The following is a 22,594-nucleotide window of genomic DNA, read 5'->3' as shown; positions in this document are numbered from 1 at the left end:
CAAGTTTCAAAAATATGTGTATATGCAATGTCATTAATTAACAGCTGAGAGGTGTATTGAGTACGAAGTCACTACAGCCCTTTTAAAAGGAAACTTAACAACTTCCTGAGAAGAAGTCCTTTCCAGTGATAGGAGGTAGGTAATTGTAATGAATCATGGTCCTCTAAAATTCGATTTTAGCTTTTGCTAATGGGAATTCACCATAGGGCGGGGGAGGGAGGTGGGTATGGGGTCAATCTGTGCAAAATGCTTGCTCAGTAGAGACAGGTTCAACACCTAATCCCTTATAAAGCCGATTTCAAAACCTGGGGTCATCGTCAGATTTGCAAGGAGCTATTTGGGAGTCAAAGCCTTTCAAGTGGCAGAAGGCTAAGTTACACAGAGAGGACATTAGTGCACTTCTCAACAGAGCCTTTTTTTCCTTTAAGTTATGAAGCTTACTTGAAACCACTGATTTGTTGCTTGGCCTCCACCCAAAATGTATTAATGCACAAAAGCTTCAGTGTTGCCAGAAAGGATACCAATGACCCAATTCAGAAACAGTCTACATGACAGAACTGACCCTTCACGTGAAGGAGGATGCCAACTATTAAATCTGCAACAAGACTGGATTATTTGAGACTGTTTCCAGAATACTGAGAGTCCCCAGGTCCTTTATATTTCTGCAATTTTTTTCAACATTTTACACTTACAGATGATCGTTTTGCTTTGAGTACAGAATAGTGACAAAAAGCTATTAAAAAGCATTTACTAGTCAGAGGAATAAATGTAAACTTGCAGCACTAGTGAGGAATTAATGGCTACACTCTTGGGAATTTCCATTATTGGAAATTGAAAACTTGAATGCAATTTTACCTTCACTTTTCAGGCAATAGTTAAAAGGCAACGCACTGCCGTAGTATTTTGATGCCTGCACCAGACAGGTTCAGAGTACTCCAGAGCACTATTGATGATTGACCAGTCGGCCTTGTTCGTTGATAGGATATGGGGGGAGGGAGCTCTAGATAAGTCTGAAGGCAATGTCATATTGGACACAGCAGTCCTAGGTGTACAACAGCGGAAAGCTTACTCATGCTGTGTTAAAAAGCTGCTTATTTCTGAAGTATCCCAATGCACACAGGAAAGATTCTAAGCCTGGGCTCTTGCCAACCTGCACCTAATTTTTCCAGGTTTAGATAAGTGAAGTATGTCCCTGCAGGGAAAGTGTGCACTCCATACCAAGCAAATAGAAACCCTGTTCATATGAATTCCTCAGCAACTTGGTTTCGAGACTCAAACGTGGTGATGGGTTTCCACCCATGTCAAACACCCAGCTGACTAAAAGAAAATCAAACTTTTAAAAAATACATATCAGCTTAGGCTTTATGGCTACGTCCTGCCAGTTGTTCGGCAGATGGGGCCAGAAAAGTACTTGGTGTCCATCTCCGGAGGGTGGGCTCAGCAGCATAAAGTGCAGTGGGCAGGAAGTTCCAAAAATATAACAAAATAAGGGAAATATTGTCTCCACTATGTTTCTTAGCATTCGCCCTGTTTGAAGATGCCAGCACTGCCTATTTGGCCCTGACAACCTGCATTCAAAGGTCAGTGGTGAAGGTCTGTTTGCAGAGGGACCTGTGCAATCATTCTCGAGTGCAGCCGTGCATAGTATGCAAGAGTAGCATCTGCTCAACCAGGCCTCTGAGGTCTAGTTTGGCACAACTCCCCAGCACAGGCCAGGGGGCCTACCTTCAGCACGAGAATGACCCCTGGGCTGGAAAGTTGGCCAGGTCAGTCGCAGGTCCTGCCATGCCAGAGATGTGCTCCAATCAGAAAGCCTGGGTCTGAATCTCTATTGTAACTTTACGTAATTACATGCAAAGAAGAGCATTTTTTGTAAAATGTCATTCCCATTACACCATAGAAAACTAGAAATATAATCACAATATCTCTGCACAGAGAATAAAATAAACAATCTTCTAGATTTATGTTGGTATAGAAACGGCAAGATAACCTTCAAAGCGTCAAGTTTTCCTTATGAGCTAAGGCACAATGCTAAGACTACTGTTCTCTGATGTACTGCCAAGACAAGTTATCCTTTGAAGTACTTACTGTACTGGGTATAGACTTTTCATGTACTAGTTAGTCAGCAAAAGTAAACTACAATGTCCAATTAAAAGGGGGGGTGCCATTTTCCCCACAATGGTGTTAAATAGTTATCCATACATTACAAAAGCAGTGTGTAAACTCTCAGAGCATCATTTTGGGCACAGTCAACATTAACACGTACAGTACTTCAAAATATCCAGAGGACCCAGTTGGTGCAATGGCCCTTCAGTTCTCAGTTCTGGGTTCAAATCCAGACCATATCACTTGGATGAAAGTCTCCTGGCTGCATGGGTCTTTTGTAAAATGAGTTTGATAGTTTCAACCCAGTCCCCATTAGGTATGCACCACAGCACAAAACTGCCCTAAATGTCAATAAATTAGCATCCTCACTGAGAGAAGCCACAGGATGGCTAATGTGGGAAATAGAAAACAGACCTTAATCGTGCACTTTTGAGCTTTGGGTGCACTGTTAGGCGAGAGCAGGAAGAGCTTTACTGGAATTAGCCTACGAGTGCTTGAAGCTGACCTGAAATGTTAAGTATCCCATTCCCCAGCATCTCAACAACCACAAATAAAAATCTATACATTGTTATATTGGTGACTTTCACATTAATATCGCAAAATATATCATTTTCACATTTATATTACAGAACTTAGTGAGGCAGTTCTGTAATATGCTGCAGCTTAATGTGCAGTGGAACCTGTCCCAGTTATGTTGAGGCATAGTATCAATGACTCAAACAAATGCATGCACAATCCTCTGATTATTTCAATGTCATAAACCTAGACTTGTTTCTGCTGAAATCAACATATTAATGACAGTAACAGTGCTGTACTTTAAGAAGTCACTAAAATTATCCTAGCAGCACTTAATTTAGTGCCACAGAAAAACAATATATTTCCACTTCTATTTGGCATGAGAATGCTCAAGAGGTTTCACTTCCAGAATCCAGCTGAGTCTGAAATGACCTAACATGACAGCTATCCATTCAAAACTATCAACTCTAAAGATACAAAAGAGCCCTTTATCAAGGTAAGCCAGCTTTCTCAAATAGTTTATTCAAGAAAGTTTATTTATTTCATTCAACACAAATATGCATGTAAATCTACTCTCCATAGCACAAGCAATTGGCTGGGCATATTAAACTTTAAACCTGAGACGACAATCTGATACAAGAACAGAGCATCTCATTTATACTCAAAGTTCCACCAAACCGAAACACTGTTACAAACATAACTGATCTAAAAATACATCAAACAGAAATTTCACAATGCCTAGCAATAGGGCCCAATTTGATCCCCATCTGTGCCGAGGTGTCTGATCTCGGCCGCGGTAGCAATCGGACTGTTACAACTGGACTCATTGTCCCAGCGTTAGAGAGGGCGGGGAAAAAGACTATTCCTGACTGTTATGCAGCACCCTCTGGTAGAATATCCAGTACCAAATTCAGCTGTGATTTTACATTCTCTCCATCCACCATGACTGAATAGGCTTCCAACATTCACTTCCTAGGTTCGCCTAAGAAGGGTGGGACGAGGTTCCTGTGGAGCATAAATACCAGCATAGACCAGATGGGTCAAATAGCCTGTGCTGTAAATTCTATGCAAGAATAACCATTCAGGTGAGGTCCGAAGGGCTGGCAAAACCCATGGAATTGTACCCCAGCATCAATCAATGTTTTGAGAGATGAGAAAAAAATTTGAAGGGGAGGAGAAAATAACTTAAAAACTTCAGATTTTCTTGGACCTGCTTTTTAAACCATTACATTTAACAGGGTTACTTAATACATTTTTAAAAAGGGCCTGTAACTGCTTCTCTCACTTTGCCACGTGAATCTTAACAGTGTTGATGCTGCACTACCATGTTACCGTGACTGTTTGAGAACTTTTTCTGTTTTTTCTCAATAGTACCAAGTACTGGTGTTCTTCTTAGATGAAGTAAACTAGTGCCAAATGGCCTGTGTCTTTGCTGTAGATTCTATGTAATTCCATGTAACAGACTGCAGATCAAACTTGAGCTCTTCCTGGTCTGCACAGCTCAAAGATAAAAGACTTTGCCTCCAAGTCATCGGGACAATTCTAACATCTTTTCTTAATTAATTTTCCTTTACTGAGTACTAAAACAAGCAGGAAGAGAACTTTAATAGTCCTCCTGAGGTCATTTCAGTTGCCTCTCACCACTCTCCAGATGTGTACAATTGCTATATTGAAAACCCACTTAACAGGGATTAAGATAAAATCAAAGACCAAAAATGTTAATTCATTTTAACCAATTTCAGTATCAGCTGCTTTACAGGAGAAGAATGAATATTTAATTCTTGAACTGCATCCACTCTGAATGTACCTTTCTTTACAATCAAGCTGTGGAGATAAAACTTCATCCTGGCTGCTTGACTCACTGCTACATTAAACTCTGGTTTGGGCTAGGAAGGAGTCTTAACTTTAGTCCTTCATCTCCATTGAAGTGATTTTCAAGATAGCAACCCAGTGCATTACTGTTATTTGATGCACTAAAATAACTGATTTATTAGCTCATATTATTGCCAAATCTTTAATAACAATAAATAAAAAGAACTTAATTGGGACAAAATAAGTCAACTGCACAGACTTACCGCTTTTGTGATGGCTGCATTAAGGCAGAAACTTTATCATCATAGAACTTTTTCATTGCAAACCTGTCAAGAGCTTGATCAGCACTGTAATAATAAACAGTTTAAATGAGTGAAATGTTAAGGATCAGCAGTTGACAACACAGGGCAAAATGAATGCTTAAGTGACAAAAATAGTTAGGACGTCAGAGAGATGATATCTGGCTGTTCAGTTCGGTGGCAGAAAAATTGGGGAGTGAAACAACTTGCAATGTTCTGGTTACAAAGTGATATTGGTGGGTATCTGGGAACAGGTCATCTGCCTGCCAGCCCTCTTAGCAAGGGTCTGTCGTGCAGCATCATCTATAAAATGAGATCGGAGAGGTGGGAAAAGAAAGTGAGCATGTTTAATGAGTTCTACAAGCAAACAAGAAAAATGCTTCGTGCTTACATTTCAAAAGTTCAGATAGGAAAAAAAAGTGAGTCTTTGCAGTCCTAAAGATTTATACAAACTTCATCAAACAAAGAACATCATTCAATTTGAGCTTCAGTTACCTTGCAGAAATATTGGTGAAGTGCATATACGATGAAATAACCACTCCTATTCTCCCTTTGCCTCCCTAGAGAAAAAAAATTACACAAGTAAAACAAAGTTTCTGATTACCACCCCAAAAGGAACACCACAAAACAAGACGTACTAGTTGCTTCCATCATTTGTCGCAGTAATGTTTACAAGATTAAAGGAATATGCACAAGGTCAAGCTGGGAGATCTTGCTTACCCCTGTTCAATTGTAGTTGGAAAGTTTGTCACATGAACGTGCCTTTCACAACAAGACTATGATTACAAACAACAGTCTGCAGCATTGCAATGATGATTATAGAACAAGAGTCAAGTGAAACACTGAGCATTCATTTATTATTCTTATAACAGGTAATTGCTGTTAAATGAATAGATGATTTCTCAGGAAAGTTAATTCACCATTATGAGAAGCATTGCTAAATTATAGCTGACTTTTCACTCTTTTAGGCTCATTATAATTTAGAGATTTTATGCCACATGTCCAAGTGTTGGCCTGGAAACACAGTAAAACATGTAATCTGGACATGAAAGTATTCACTTAACTGAACATCAAATGTTAACTGATATTAATAGGACCGAACAGCCAAAGGTTTCATTCAAAGCAAAAAAAACTCCCACTTTAACACAATTAGAAATGAGCTGTTGGCTCCAGATTCTGGGAAAGTGCACCATTTCTAACCCCTTTCGTAATGTTTTCATGAGATTTTGCCGCAAATCTCTTCCTACTTTAAAACCATGCAACTTCTGATACTTCACACTGGTCAGACATGACATTCCTCAGAATTTTTCTCCTTTCCCATCTCAAACTAAGAACTAAGGTAAAGCAGGTAAATGCAGTCTTTGCACCAGCTTGTTTATTGCACAAAATGGAATACGATTTTTCTTCCATTTATCTTCCCTCCTCTTCTAAGGTGCTGGCATTTGCTGGGATAAAACTCCAAGGGTGGTGATATCCAGCTGAAATAGCCATTCTTCATGTGTAAACCTAGACAGCGAGTGTCTGCAGGTTACATTGGCAGGATATGACTAGTGGAGTTCCGCAGGATCTGTCTTGGGGCCTCAATTATTCACAATATTTATTAACAACTTAGATGAAGGCATAGAAAGTCTCATATCTAAGTTTGCCGACGACACAAAGATTGGTGGCATTGTAAGCAGTGGAAATGAAAACATAACATTACATAAGCGATATTGACAGATTAGGTGAATGGGCAAAACTGTGGCAAATGGAATTCAATGTAGGCAAATGTGAGGTCATCCACTTTGGATCAAAAAAGGATGGAACAGGGTACTTTCTAAATGGTAAAAAGTTAAAGACAGTGGATGTCCAAAGGGACTCAGGGGTACAGGTACATAGATCATTGAAGTGTCATGAACAGATGCAGAAAATAATCAATAAGGCAAATGGAATGTTGGCCTTTATATCCATAGGACTAGAGTACAAGGGGGCAGAAGTTATGCTGCAGTTATACAAAACCCTGGTTAGGCTGCACCTGGAGTACTGTGAGCAGTTCTGGGCACCGCACCTTCGGAAGGACATATTGGCCTTGGAGGGAGTGCAGCGTAGGTTTACTAGAATGATACCCGGACTTCAAGGGTTAAGTTACGAGGACAGATTACACAAATTGGGGTTGTATTCTCCAGAGTTTAGAAGGTTAGGGGGTGATCTGATCGAAGTTTATAAAGATATTAAGGGGAACGGATAGGGCGGATGGAGAGAAACTATTTCCGCTGGTTGGGGATTTTAGGAGAAGAGGGCACAGTCTAAAAATTAGAGCCAGACCTTTCAGGAGTGAGATTAGAAAACATTTCTACACACAAAGGGTGGTAGAAGTTTGGAACTCTCTTCCGCAAACGACAATTGATACTAGCTCAATTGCTAAATTTAAATCCGAGATTGATAGCTTTTTGGCAACCAAAGGTATTAAGGGATATGGGCCAAAGGCGGGTATATGGAGTTAGATCACAGATCAGCCATGACCTTATCAAATGGCAGAGCAGGCTCGAGGGGCTATTTGACCATGGGTGTCATCAAAGCTGATCCTACATTCTTATTAAATTTCAATACTCACTCACATCCAGCAGGGGTTACAATCAAAAGTGAGATTTGATGGCTGATTTTTCCTTCCTTGGATGGATATTGAAGCCAACTGAGATCAGCTAACAATATTGGGATGGCTTAGTACCCAGAGGTGCTTTTGTGCTCTAGGCTAACAGAGATGCCTTCCTCCAAATTTTTGGATAAATCTACTACTTCCTTCTTAGCATAATGCTTCAGTATAAAATCTTGATCTAAGTATACAATTACCCCAGCTTTCCTATGTTTTAAACTTCAACACAACAGTCACTGTACACCTGACTCTACAAAAGTACACCTGAGGAAAGCAGCAGAGTTTGGAAGTGTAATTACTTTAAGTAAAATATATGCTTCCACTGAAAGTTATACAGCTTTATTTGAAATTGCTCAGAAAATTGCTAATTTGTGACTGTCGACTGACAATCTGCCAAATAAAAGTTTTAAATGTACATATAATTAAGAAAAAAGTGAATTGACTTCACAGTGAGCAACACTTCAGCGAACCTTGCCCGGGCCCCCATTTTGTATGCGAGCAGGTTAAGCAGATTCAGTGTGCAGCTCACTCAATTGCATCCTGATCCTGTTTTGGAGATCGCATATTTGGGTGAGCCTATTACATCTGTCACTCCAGCTGACCCAGGGAGAGGGGGAAGAAACACAGGACCTGGCTGGATCAAGAAGCTACTCTCCTAATTTTATTGTTTAAAAGTTTTACAATTTTGATTGTATCACATATCCAGCAATACACATATTTTCCAAGTACTTCAAATCTCATATTATGAAAATTGTGCTTCAATAAAAAACACTTCTTGCAAACTAATTGAGCCTTTCTTTCAGATTCAAATACATCCAACGTGGATTTGTTGTTTTCTGGAACGCACAGAACTATAGAGGTGTAGTATTTTCAAAATCCCATTACACATATCAATTTATGGTTGAGAGCAGGCAAGTCCTAACACCCAGTCTTAACCAGGTGTGAGATATCTCAGGTCAAATATTTGGAAATCTGAGGCCTGTTGCCAAATACGTTATTGTTCAATAGATATGTTCTATGCATGTTGTCTTGTAAATGATAATGACAGCAATAATGATGAGAAGGCAGTCCAAGATTCCAGGAAAAGCTGCTTTATCAACATGACATTTGCCTAGTTAAGTTCCTGTGCATGAACAGTTTCACATTCAATGCAGCTTAATTATTAAATAGGATTATCATAATTAGCAAGTAACTATTCGATTTAAATGGGTTAATCGCTCAAACTGATATTGTAGTTGCATAAACAAATGGAAGACTTTCATGCCACATAAGAAGAACAGTGGGTAGCATCATTCGCCGACTCTTCTTCACATGGATTGTGACAACAGGGTGGGTAAGAGAGAGGTGTGGGGAAAAAAAAAAATTCAAGGACACATAGGCTCTCATTTTATTCATTATCCCCTTCCTCACCTGAAGACTGGGATAGGATTTGGGTAAAGGTGATGGTAGTCTTCTGGTACATTGCTGAAATGCCATTCTTCTTGTGTCAGCCTTGACAGTGAAGTATCAGTAGACTATTCAGCTGTGAAGCATTACAGCCAAGCTCAATTGTGTCCACACTCAATAGGAACAGACTTTCTAGTAAGGGTTATTAAGTCACAATTCTTCCTTAGCACAGAGACACTGTAGTCAATGGTAGCACCCTGACTGCTGTTCAGACCAGGCATCAACCTGGAACTTTCCTGACTTGCACTATTTTATTCTTTAACATGGCGTTAAAAATTTGGATTTGTACTCTGGCATGATTTGTTTTTTATTGGTGCGAGTTATAAACTTTTTAGGTGCTGAAGAGAAAGAAGCAATAGCATGAAGTGCCCAAATCAGTATTTTAATCTTTTTTTAAATTGGGCACACAAGAAACTATGTGCTAACTTCAATTGGGGAGTGAAACAGAATGCATACACACACACAAGGTTTAGCATTGTCACAGCACTGCATATAACTTATGGGGCTCGATTTTACCAGCGGGTTTCGTGTGCGTTTCCAGCGGGGGAGCCCCGAAAATCCCGATATCCAGGCACGTGACCGGATCGCGCCACGATCCCGCCCACTTCCGAGTTCCCCGATGACGTGCGGGGGTGCGTGCGTAGCCCCCGCTGGTGGGAATCCCGCAGGCAATTAAAGCCAGTGGGATGCCACTTGAGTGTATTTATTTCGCTTGTTCAGGTCATTAACTGACCTGATTAAGGGACTGTGTGTGATTTTGGAGAAACATGGGACTGTTTCACACACTGGGGGAGACAGTCCTAGTTGAACTGGACGTGTTGCAGCCGTCAGCCTGTGGCAGCTGCAAAGGTCCATTTGACAGGTGCGGGGGGGGGAGACCCTCACCCATTGCAGGAGGCCACTCTGTCACTTGGGACAAAGTGTGGCCTCCACCACCCCCCTCCTGACGGTCAAAGTCACCAACCTGCACACTTACCCCGGGGTCTGGAGACATGTACCTACCTTGCGGACCCCCTCAGATGTACATATTGCGGATGGGGGCCGTCATAGCTGCAGTCATGACCCCCTCGGAGGGCGAACAGCATCACCAGCCTCGCCATCCACGCCGTTCACCTCTGACACGTGGAGCTCCACAACAGAGTGCTGTGACACATCCACCTGTACAGCAGGAGGGAGGGCTACCGCAGAGAGAGACGCGTCGCAGAGGGCACTACCCTCGCCACAGGGTCCACAGACCGAGGCGCAGCTCCCCGGACCTCTCCGAGCAGCAGTGCACACGGAGGCGCAGATTCACTCGACATGTAGTCGTGGACATCTGCAGCCTCTTTCATGCCGAGCTGCTCCTGGCTGGCCCCAGCACCATCTGCTTACCTGTCGCTGCCAAAGTCACCACTGCCCTCCACAACTTCTCCTCCGCATCCTTCCAGGGTGCAGCCGGGTACACCGCCGATGTCTCTCAGTCGTCTGCGCGGAAGAGCCCTGCAAATACACCTGCACCTACTCTGCAGTGACACAATGGGTGGCATCAGTGGTGGGTCCTCATAGTGATACCCAGGAGCGGGCATTATTGCACAAAACAGACAGGATTCGCGGAGACATGGCAGTAGTGGTGCCAATATAATGTGTGATGTGAGTTGTTCTGAAATTCAATATAGGTAACACCCATGACAAACCCTCAAACACCCTTGTGCATCCCCTTCATGCTCACGACACGTTTGCCTTACGCTGCCTACTGCACATATGTGATGCATGCCCTGTGGCTGCAGCACAGGTGGTGGCAGGTTGAGTGAGGCTGGCCCTGAGGGAGATGCACGAGAGGGTGCGTATGGGATAGAGCCATGAGATTATATGAGGATTGGGTTGCGTGTTAGTGGCGGGGTGAGTACTGGCGAGGTGAGTAGGTGCAGGTAAGATGAGGATGGGGTTTGAGTGGTTATGAGGGGTGATGTGACAGAGTGGTGTTGGCGGTGCCGAAGGAGATGTGAGGTGGGGGCAGTGTTGTGGCAGACGGAGTGTAGGGGAAAGACTACATGTTCTCGCTGTGGCTGACCTACTGAGGTCATTGGAGCGCCTCCTGCACTGTATGCAGGTGGGCGATATGTTGGTGGTGCAGGTGACCTCCTCTGCCACCTCGAGCCAGGCCTTCTTGGTGGCACAGGCAGGCCGCTTCCTCCCGCCCGCCGGGTGGAAGATCTCTGTCCTCCCCCTCCTCCTCACCCCATCTGGTGATACCTGGGGTGAGGCATCATTAAACTGGGAGCAGCCTTCCCCCTGGGCTGCTCCATGCTGTAATGTGTTCTATTTGTTGCAGCATCTGTCAGTGGAGGACTGCCCCTTTAACTAGAGAGCCTCCCGCTGACAGATCGTACTGCGCATGCGCAGCCCGCCCGACGCGCAGACCAGCAGCGCGGAGCCCGGAGGAGCAGGTAATTGGATCCAATTAGTGGATTGCCTGCTACGATTGCGCGGGCAACCCACTAATTTCACCGAGAGCGTTAACCACGCTCCCGAAACCCAACCCGCCGGAAACCCGCAGGCCTGGTAAAATCGGGCCCATGATCTTCGCAACTTAGTGTTCCATGCACTGCCTGAACCAACCTACCAACTATCCAACTAAGTCTCATCTAACTTCACTACATTTTCCAACTTCAGTAATATGTGAGGTGGTTTAAAACTTAAATCAGACTGCACAATTACTATCCTCAGAAGTCCAGTTGGTGACAAAAATCACATGCGACTCAAAAAGGGAAAAAGGGAAAGGGTAAGGCAGCGGGCAATTTGATTACAGAGATCCGTTGAAACCCAATTAAAAACAGAGGATAATAGATTGCTGTAGTAAGCACTAGAACAGGAGATGGAGCTTTTGTGTTGAAAGGTTATTCCCAAGATATTACTGCTGGGGAACACATAGGGATTGCACATTTTGTGAAAGATTGCACCTCTAGTACATCATTGACTTGAAAATCTCACACCTAAGATTTGCCCCATGAGTCTGTTACCAACTCTGTCTTTTAGCATAACATTCCACTCAGAATTCGGTGGTTCACATTGTGCCCTACTGACCCAAGGCATTTAACATGGTGTGCACCAGGAATTAATTTAAAAATTGCTCACATTATAATAGAAAGCAACTAGAATCATGCAGAAGTTACCATTTTTGATGCCTACATGCCTTCCTTACATGCAAACTTGGGCACATAATCTAGACTGACATTTTAGTGTAGAGCTGTGGGTGTACAGCATTCTTTGGGGGAGGGGTGGCTGTCCTTCAGATGAGATGTTAAATTGAGACCCTATCTGCCTGTTCAAGTCAATGTTAAAGTTCCCATGGCACTTTTATTTTAAAGGGAATTTTTCCACTTTCTTGAACATTCTTTGCTCAATTAACACCACAAAAAACAGATTAATCATACTGCAGTTTGTGGGACTTGTATGTAAAATTACTTCAGCATTTGCCTTAGTAATAGTCACTACTCTTAAAAGTAAGTCACTTGTTTGTGAAATGTTTCAAGATATTTCTGAGACATTATATAGAAGTAGAAAATGGAAAGGGGCAAAATTCGAAAAGAAACTGGACTACAGAAAAGGTAAGAAGCAAGAACACCATCTCTACAGGGAGGAAATAAACTATTCTAAAAACATTAATAACATGGAGTTTAATGTGAAACTGTGTCAGTGATCAGTCACATCATCGTATCTTGAGCTATAAATTCCAAAATTCATCCTGTAATTTGGAACCAATCACTGTTAGAATTCCTTTCGCTCAGGGTCAAAAATCTAGCAACGCACCTTTCAAAAATGGCTCCTTCTTCTCAAAGCAAATTTAATAATTTGGAGGAGTTAGCAACAGCAGAAGCCAGATATATCCTTCAGGGAGAAATCAAAAACCTGAAGCTAAGTAACTATATAGTAGACCTTGCTTCCAAAACTGTGCAGGCGACACAAACTGAGAGATCTGGAAGGAAAATAAAAACCGCTTCACCCCACTCAAAAATAGTAGTGACGTCTGAACCTGCACTAAGTTCTGGTAGGTCGAACATTCATTGTGTTGCAAACATCACTTATGTTCAAAATTATTTTCCCACATTTCAGTTGTTAGACATATTTGGCAACAATTCTGATGCATTCAGCTCTGAAAGTTGTTGCCCTCCTGAGGGCAGACGAGCTCACTCAGGACCTTATAAAATACACAAAGTAATAGCTAAATCTTTCTAAAGCTGTTTGTGCATTGGCGAACAGTTGTTTTTAAATTATAATGGGAAAGTATTTAAACAAGCATTATTAATTGCTAACAGTATAGACATACCACTCCTTAGAAAATTTGTTAATTATTGTATTGGATTTCCAGCTCCACTCAAAGGATGCAACTATGAGACACTGATATTAATAAATGATCAGTGTGGGATTTGGGGAGGATCACATGGCTCTTGCAAAGCTACCATGAGAAAGCTTCAAAATGATATTATCCCTACAATTTCCTGTTTAAGATAATTTACCTAACCCACTGTATGTTGAAAGGAGAACAAAGAGGAATAATTACCTTTTTCCTAATAAATAAAATGAAGACAGGTACTGAACAAACAAGTTTGAAATTTAGGATTTAATATCTTATGATGAAACCTCATTTGGGTGAGTACAGTTAAGCCCACATACAAGAACATCTTGACCTTTATTTAATAGGTCATTCTACTCCACTGAAAATTATTTTAATTTCAATAACAGTGCACAAACAAGATGCTCTGCCAAGTGTTCTGAGCCATGTGCTGTGACCACATCACTGCAGCCACATTCTGTTCTGCAGCTGTGTTATTAAACTCTGTAGGTTGTACAATAAAACTTCCAAAGCACTTTGACATTAAAAAAATAAATACCTGTTTTGTAATGAGCCAAGATTATTTGGAAAGTTTTATAGCACACCTAGAGATTTGCAAAGTGCACAGCTTATGAAGGGTAGTGGAAATAGGGACCCCTGTCCCCCAGAAGGTATATGGATGCTGGGTCAATTGACATTTTGAAGACTGAGATGGATAACTTTTTGTCAGGTAAGGGTACGAAGGGATAAGGATAAAAGGCAGGTAAATGGAGGTGAAATACAAATCACCCATGATCTAATAGAATGGCAGTACAGGCTCGAAGGGCTGAATGGCCTACTCCTATTCCTATGTTTCTATTTCCTATGTAACTAATATCATTGAGGGTTCACTGGTTTAAAAAAAAATGTCACTGCCAATTGGATTTCTCATATGAGTCTGAAACACTTGGCAGGAGATTTATTGATGACTGAACTAATGAGATATGATTTTCAATGTTTATTTAATTAGGATTCTTCCAATGTCCTTTCCAAAAGGCAGTTCACAACGTAGCGCTAAACCATACAGACTAGAAAGTCTCAGGCCCAATTCCTGGCTTGTGCTCAGTTAGCTGGACACAACTGAGGTGGCTACAGTTGATCTCAGCATCCTTGGGAAAGGATCCGGGGGAAAATCAGCTGGGGTTCACACTAATGATCAACATTCAATGATGCTAACTGTAAAGTGTGAATGTGTAGAGATTGTGAAAAAGAAGATCAAGCTTGACTGGGATGCCTGCATGATTGAATAATTTGTCAACATTCACAATATGGATTCATACATGAAGACTACCCATTTGGGGCAAGTATGGAACTGAACCCCAGCAGAAATCAGCACCTTTAAGAGATAGGGGTATAACATTGGCCAAAAAGGTTAAAATAAAGTAACTGAGCAAACTTTTTGTTTTAAAAGTCCTGAGTCTTTTCTCATTAACTGGTCAGATATTTAGTCACGGAAAAAGAGCTGATGGAACAGCAAAGGTTTTTGTAATCTTTAGAATTGAAGTGATCACACAACAAGCCACCAAAGCTTTTCTTTTAATTTTTTTTTAAAAAGTGTAAAAAGCAGGATACACACTAACAGCATTTATATATTTTTTAAATTAGTATGTGAATGACCAAGAATTGTTCCAACAGGAAACAAAATATGCCGATATTGGACCTTCACTCTTGCAGAAAGATTTTGTGTTTTACCGGAATGAACAACAAATGCAGAAAGTAACTGATGAGCAAATGAGACTCTTTTCTTAGCCATAATCTGACTGATACAAATACTAGCCTGCATCAGTTGTCATGAACAGCTCCTTTGGCCTGAGTAGCCAACGGGTGGTCAAAACTATCACTGCAGCACTGGTACCACAAATAGAGTATAACTGCAGCATCAATCTGTGCTGAGAAGCAGCCTTCCATGCCTTCTAAATATGGTAAAACTGCCAGAAATAGAGCAAGAATAAATGAGAGCAAAACTGCAGGCAAAATGTTAATAGTCTAAAACATTTTGCCCCTAGTTTCACTTGTTAACATTTCTTAAATTTCACATTGAGTAATGTGACCCATTTTGGAAAACTTAATGTGCTTTCATATACAATACTTTACATCCTGTATATATAATCCCAAACAGCAATTGGCTTGGAGGAGCCAAAAAAAAGATAAACACAACTGATTTTTTGAAGGTTTTGTCCTCCTCTCCTAACTGTGATGATTCATGTTGGGATACAGTTGCGCAACTGCTGGCAGCTCACCAGCACTTACCTAAAGGTCATTCTTCATGAGTCTCGACATTGAGTGGCAATGGATTATTCTAAACTTAAAGCTGACCTCTTCCAATCTCCACACAGGCGTGCCTTCCAGCAAAGGTCACTCCATACCAACCAGGAGCAAGTACCTGGTCGACATTTCTTCCTCCTTGCCTGATGACACTGAAGTCAGTCATGGTATCCCCCCACCCCACTCCCTGCTGCCCGAGCTGAAATCAGCTAGCTCAGACTAGGAATCGAGCCTGGCACCCTTTACAGTTTAGTAATCAACACAAATTGCTTTTATCCACTGAGCTGGAGGAGATTAGGACTGGGTGATACATTAGGTGAAAGCAATTGTTCTTTCATGTCTGAGACCTGGGTTCAAGGGCAGCAAAGACTGATGAATTCAACTTCCTCTCTCTCTCTCTCAAAACTGTAAAGGCCCAACAGGAAATAAGTTTGTGTTACCTCAAATCAGTTTTTGTAGCTACAGGTTCCCAACACAATCCTACTCACAATTTGCCACTAATTGACACTACATTCACATTCTCACTCAGAGTGGTCACAAGAATGGCTGGTGTGAGAATGAAGATGCTCGTCTGATGTTGTAAATGAGGCAATATTGTTAAAATAGCGTAAAGGAAACTTTCCTCTGCATCCAACTATGGTGTATTTGAACTGGGAGCACTTGATGCAAAACAGTGACAACAAAAAGTCCCCAAAAAAATCCATTCCCCAACACTAATATCCCTAAGCTAACAAGTACGAATGCACTATCGTGAGTTTTTTCTATTTTAAAACCAGTCATATTTGGGATCTTTGAATGATATTGGCAATTCAAACAAAACCAGAAAATTATTTTTGTTGCAAGATAGAAAATATATATTTTGAATATGGTGAAGGCCCTTCAGGTATTCGAAGAACTAAACCTGATAAAAGAAAAAGTTCTATAAAACAAAATGATTACACATTAACCAAACAGACTTAAAAAAAACAAGTGCAGTAATAGTGTAGAATATACTTACTCTGCAATGTATGACCACCACATGAAGTGGGTCACTGTTTAGCCATGTCTCCATTGATTTGCATATGGTACACATCTTATCTAGAGGCGGTGCATGAAGGTCAGGCCAACCTACATCCATTACCTGAAACAAGAAGCAAATTTTAGATTTTCAAGGTTCAACAACAGACTTCTGGTACAGCACTCATTAAGATTATGCACCTTGTATTAAAGCAAAATTTCAGTTAAACACCAAGAAGGTTCTTTGTATCTCAAACTTCAAATCAGAAAAATATGCAAATAGCATACAAATTCATCATATATTTGATCAATCTTTAAAAAAAATTGGTTGTCACAGGAGAACTGGCAATATTACATGTAATTTTTGCAGAGCATTAACACAGCACTGAAAACTGACGATTTCTTATCAACCAGAATGCCAGTTTTAATAGTCTGGGGAACCGACTGAATAACACAATTACCAGACTGCATTTCATAGTGGGTCTGGCTACATATAAAGAACTTTCTCAAATATTGAAGTAATAAATCACAAAGACAAATGATTTTTTCTCTCAACTATTTTGCAACTAGAACCATTACTTTGAATGGAAACTCATCTTTTTTTTAGCCATTTTGGGTAGGAAAAGGTTATTTTAACACAGCCCCATTAATACAGACAAAGTTAAGCGAACCTTTTTCCAAGTAAAATGGAAAAAAAATGACCATGAAGTCCCAATGAAAGTAATGGAAATTCCTAAAACATGTGGTTTTAACCAACTTGATGATCATCCATTGAAAATAACGGAAATTTCTGAAATTCTTAGACGGAAAAGAGTAAAAGTCAGGGGAACAAGGGGACCATTAAAGTTATGATGAAAGGTTGATGAAGTTGGGCTGTTTCTCACAGGAAAACAGGAAAAAATTGAGGTGACTTGTAGATGTCTTCAAAATTATTAAGGAAATTGATAAAGTTGATCCAGAAAAAATGTTTACAGGGATGAAGGATTCAAAAATTATGAGACATAATTTACAAAACAGAAAGTTTGCAGTAAAGAGAGAATTCAGGCACAAGTATTTCACATTAAGATTAACAGACATATGGAATAAGTTACCATGAAAGACCATTAAAGCAAATAGTATAAATGATAACAAGATGTGTTTTGAGAGAAAGAAAGGAATTGAGTGATATGTGAGATAGCAGGAATGGGAAGTTGAGGTCAGTCAAAATGTAAGAGGCTTGCTGGAAACTCAGAGGCCTTTCTTGTTCCTAAATTTCTTTAATTCCTATGACAACATGATATGCATTCTCCTGTCTGAAGTTATAATTTATATTTTTCCTCTTCCATAGGAGGAACATAGGAGCATAGGAGAATGGAAACAGTGAAGTAATTTGAACCATGGGGAACTCCATTTCCCCATCAATGGCAACCCATGATCAGCTTCTGCAGGTGAGACAGGTCCTTCAGAGGACATCATCTGGTGGGCTGCATCAAGAATTGTCAAAATTCCCAATTGCAGGGCTGTAGAGGTCAAAGGGCTGTTAAAGGTTGTTTTTAAGAGTAGGGTCCCTGATTAACAATTGTGCATAACTAGCAGGCCAACTATCGTACAAAATATCATAGAACTATGGGTCAGAGTCACATGATAAGGGGTCGGCCATTTAGGACCGAGATGAGGAAAATTTTCTTCACTCAAAGGGTTGTGAATCTTTGGAATTCTCTACCTCAGGGAGCTGTGGATGCTCAGTCGCTGAGTATATTCAAGACTGAAATCAACAGATTTTTGGACACTAAGGGAATCATGGGATATAAGGATAGGGCGAGAAAGTGGAGTTGATGTTGAAGATCAGCCATGATCTTACTGTATGGCAGAGCAGGCTTAAGAGGTGGTGTGGCCTACTCCTGCTCCTATTTCTTACGTTCTTATGTAGAATAGGGATCAAACTTCTACTGCGCCATCCACGAGCAATTAGTGTGGAGCAACCCCAAGGTGTACATTGCTATGCCAACATCTTCACTGTCCAAATTTCCTCTGGGACCTCATTATAATGCAGCATAGGGGGCATTTGGGTGCAGTTCTGTCCAGGAGCAAATTGGGAGCCAAGGATTATATCCACTTTTCCTTTGCATTGCCGCCATTTTACAGGCACTATTTCGGAGCAGAGCAAAGGAAAATCAGCCCTGAGAAGTTTCAATATCTGAATCATATCAACTTAAATAAAGGAACAACTGAGTAGTCATTATTTCCCCAATAAAGTGGCAACATTGTTGGGCAAAAACATCTTTAAATCAACTATGAAGATGCTTTTATTAAATATTTAATGATGGGAAAAAATTGTTTCTTTCCTGATGACATTTTCTTACCTATTACCATAAAGAGTTATGGTTCTCCACATTCTACTTCCACAAGCTATGATCCTTCCCCCACTCTAAGTGCCCTTAATTTAGCAAGAAATCTCACTGATTACATTAATTTTACTTCCAGTAAAATAGGAAAGCCCTAAGGCTGACTATGACAACTAGTGGGAGTGTCTAGCATCTCCTGACACAAGTCTATTTTGAAGATCTGATTTCCAAACTGTCTTTTTAGCCTTAAAAATACAAAGCTGCCCAAGAGCTGAGAAGAGGTTTAAGTAGAAAAATCAGCAGCTACAATGCAGGGGTAGGCTAATCAAAAGCAGAGGAGATCAGAAAAAAGGAAAAGAAATCTACATTTTAATGAGCAAAATGAGTTACAAAAGTACAGCATCAGCCAGTCACGTGTTGTGCCACAGGATTGAAATTAAGGTTTTGGTTGTTTTAACCAGAGCGTAGAAATATGGAAACCCATATGTTACTTCGAAAAAAACAACTTTGTACCTTGGAGTTAAGCTTGGAGAGGTCATACCTCCTTTCAGAAAGGTTAAATACCTGTAGAAAGCAAATGGACTCAATAAACCGAGGGCAGTGATAATATTTTACTAGTACTTTTAAACCTTTAATGTGTCCAAAAGTTCAAATGTAAAGAGGATTGAACAATGTGGTGATTTGGCAGAAAGCTCAAAAGAATTTCTACCAGTTGTCATCCAGCAGTGCCCTGGTTTACTCCTCAAACTACCACCCTATTGCCCTTACATCAGAACTTTCTGAATATATGGTAGCTGCTGTTAATTCTTATATTTTATAACCATGAAAGTTCTGGTTTAATCCATAATTTTCAGTATGGTTTTTACGGTGGCCATTCCACTAGCGAACACTTTGGTAAATCATTTGCCATTGCTTTAGAATTCTCCAAACCCTTTGGCAAAATCTGACAACGTGTACTTCTAAACAGTTACCTTCAAATAGCCTCCCACAAAACATGTGCTTATTCTGCCGTTTCAGGCGGGGTAGCAGCACAGCAGAACTCCCAAATCCACCGTGATCCCAACCCATTTTTCTAGGTTGAGGTCATTTAGTATGCAGGGTGGGCTCGCAGTGGGATTCCCATCACCAAGTGAGAGCACACCACAAAAAAACTTTTTTTTAATCCCAAAGGCAATCTCTCTCTCTCTCACCCCACTGCAACTTTTTTGCTCTTTATTTTATAGCCGCCACAATGGTCAATACTCACCTGAACATTCCTCCAGTTTCTTCTAAGCTCCAAACATGCTCTTCCTGCTCCCTACATTCTCACTGTGATGAAATGATGACTCATTGCTCAGTCTCCTACTTGAACTCATCCTTTCCCAGGACCTCAAAACTGCGGAACCATTTAGCACCCATAGTCTTTCATTGCTCGTGCATGTTCCAGGATATTAAATGTCAAGCATGGTATCATCTGATCACCACTGCATAATTTACCAGGTAAATTACAGGTAAATTATTTACTATAATTTACCAGGTTGGTTAGTGGTCAGGTTGGCTTCAAATTGCAACTTTTTTTTGAAAATTGAAATATTAAATATAGGCACAATGTCCATTTGACCATTCGACCCTAAAGCTCCGAAATAATTTTGAAAAATAAGGGGACAAATTTCAAATACTAAGGTCAATTTATATATTTAAAAAAACATTGAAGCTTTGTGTCTGTGTGAGAGAGAGAAACAATGAGTGTTCTAATTACATACCTCTTGTAGCGTTTGTTCGTGTTCTATACACTTGAAAAGCTGAGGGACAGACAGGAGTTGGAGCGGGGGGGTGGGGGGAAGGTTAAGAAAGTCTCTAGGGTCGATGGTCAGATAGACAGGCCATGTGCCTATATTTAATATTATTTCAATCTTCAAAAAATATTACATTTTGGAGCCAACCTCTCCACCCCTGTTTTGTTGACAATTAGAAAAGGTCAATGTCAAGCCCAGGTTTTTAAAAGAGGACAAGACTTTCAAGTAAAAATATTAATGAAGGCATTAAGAGACACAAAAAACAATCCAATTGATAAATTTAGTGTTATGTAATTATTGATTTTTTAAATTTTGTTTAAGCTCTTAGTTTGGGCACAGAAATTCCAGTTACTGAAAAAATGTTGGATGAAAAACTTTTGAAAAGCATTTAGAGCAATATGTCTGAAACCTAGTGTTCTGATAGTTTATCAACCTGTGATTGTGCAGTTAGTATAAAATAGCAACTGTTCTTTCTCACACAGCGTGGCACCATTGAAATTGAAAGTGCCTTACACTATCAGATAGAGGTGTAACAGGTACTGCAGATACTTACGAGTTTTCAATGAAACAAGTGCCTCACATACCAAATGGAATATAGAAAAGATTGATTGTGGTTTCCTGAAGTTGGTATTTTTGTTACATACTGGAACCATTATTAATTTTCAAAGATTTTGTAACTCATCGGTGCCAAATTCCTCAAATCTGAGAGTCTGGACAAGCCAGTAAAGCAAATATATCAAACATGGTATACTTTGATTTCAATAGTGGCAAAAGAGAGCATGGCTTATTTTTTGACAGCTGCATTCAATTAGTTCCCTTTTAGAAAATTCTGTCTCTAAACAGGAAGCTAATCATAGAATAAATAAGCTGCACAGGGTTTTTTTTGACCAAACACTAGGCATACTGTGTAAAGCATGTGCGTTTCAATACTTCGCAATTTTTTTTAAAAGAAAAGTATATCAGTTACTCTGTTACATTCATCCATTTAAACGATGAACTTATTCAATATTCTTCCTGCAACCTTGAAAAAATCCTTCTGTATTAAAGATAGTAAACGATGCAATAGGAACCCATTGCAATATACAATATATGTATGTGCAATAATGAAGCAGCAACATGTAAAATTGTGTACATAATGAAGATGTAGAGGGCTTGAATAAGTTAGCTAGAAAGTACCTCATTGTAGTGAACTCACGCTGTTTGAATATTTTAAATCTTTCATAATATTGCATGAACTAACTAACATTACCAGAGAGTATCTTTGATACGAGTAGACATGGGGGAAAGAACAGCTTAAACTGAAATCATGAACTTTATTTGCATAATCTAAAGCTGTTTGATGGATCTTTAAAACTTTTACTTTGGAACTGTGGCCAATTAGAATATCAGGCGGTATGCTGTTCTGTGATAAGATTGCAGCAATGTGACTTCAGCCTTCTTATAGGAACTTCATGTTATACACAAAAGTTTGGTATAGATTTTACCACTAGCCAACCAAATTCTATTACACATCAGAAGCAGATTATACACATTGATTACCATTTAATGACATCAATTAGCACCCGACTACTTAACATGACAGACCCTAAAGTGGAATATTTATTGTAAATTCAGTCAAACTCTTTTTCTGAACTCGTCCAATGACCTAATACCAACAAGAATGTCTCAAGTTCAATTTCTAACCTGTGCTGAGTTAGCCTGAGTCAGGGCAAGATTTGGGGTATTACATTTAGCATGAATACCCCTGGACTAGGGAGAGGAGAAAAATCAACCAGGCTTTCTTGTGACTCCTGCTGGCATTGCCTACAGAATCTTAGTCCAACAAGTCATTCCCTTTTGGGAACAAAGAGAAAAGGGGGACGGCTTGAGATAACTATTTTCAATAGAAAATCTCAAATGCGGACAATAATGATGAACTTAGAAATTATATCCATTTTCAGAAATAAGTTTCCCACGCATGAAAAGTTCTCTGTTCAATTCTGGGCATCTCGTGGATTCCCAAAAGAACACTGTACTTAGCGCTAATATTTAGTCATTTATAACATCCAACTCTGTTCCCAAATGTGATTTTG

General features: G+C 40.2%; 1 protein-coding gene across 6 annotated transcripts in view; it reads right to left on the bottom strand.

Annotated features, from left to right (window-relative positions):
* Positions 1-22,594, bottom strand: part of LOC137341956 (tensin-3-like) — a 385,280-nt gene that overhangs the window by 113,652 nt on the left and 249,034 nt on the right. For 5 of the 6 annotated variants that reach the window (XM_068005512.1, XM_068005503.1, XM_068005544.1 and 2 more), the window contains 4 exons: positions 19,261-19,311; positions 16,425-16,547; positions 5,229-5,293; positions 4,698-4,781 (listed from right to left, as the gene is read on the bottom strand). In XM_068005512.1, the coding sequence (XP_067861613.1) occupies positions 4,698-4,781; positions 5,229-5,293; positions 16,425-16,547; positions 19,261-19,311 (323 nt within the window). The remainder of the gene's footprint in view (positions 1-4,697; positions 4,782-5,228; positions 5,294-16,424; positions 16,548-19,260; positions 19,312-22,594) is intronic. The other variant, XM_068005521.1, reaches the window with a different exon arrangement.

Source organism: Heptranchias perlo, chromosome 2 (genome assembly GCF_035084215.1).
Source record: "Heptranchias perlo isolate sHepPer1 chromosome 2, sHepPer1.hap1, whole genome shotgun sequence".
Lineage (NCBI taxonomy): Eukaryota > Metazoa > Chordata > Chondrichthyes > Hexanchiformes > Hexanchidae > Heptranchias > Heptranchias perlo.
This window is presented reverse-complemented; position numbering and strand designations above follow the sequence as displayed.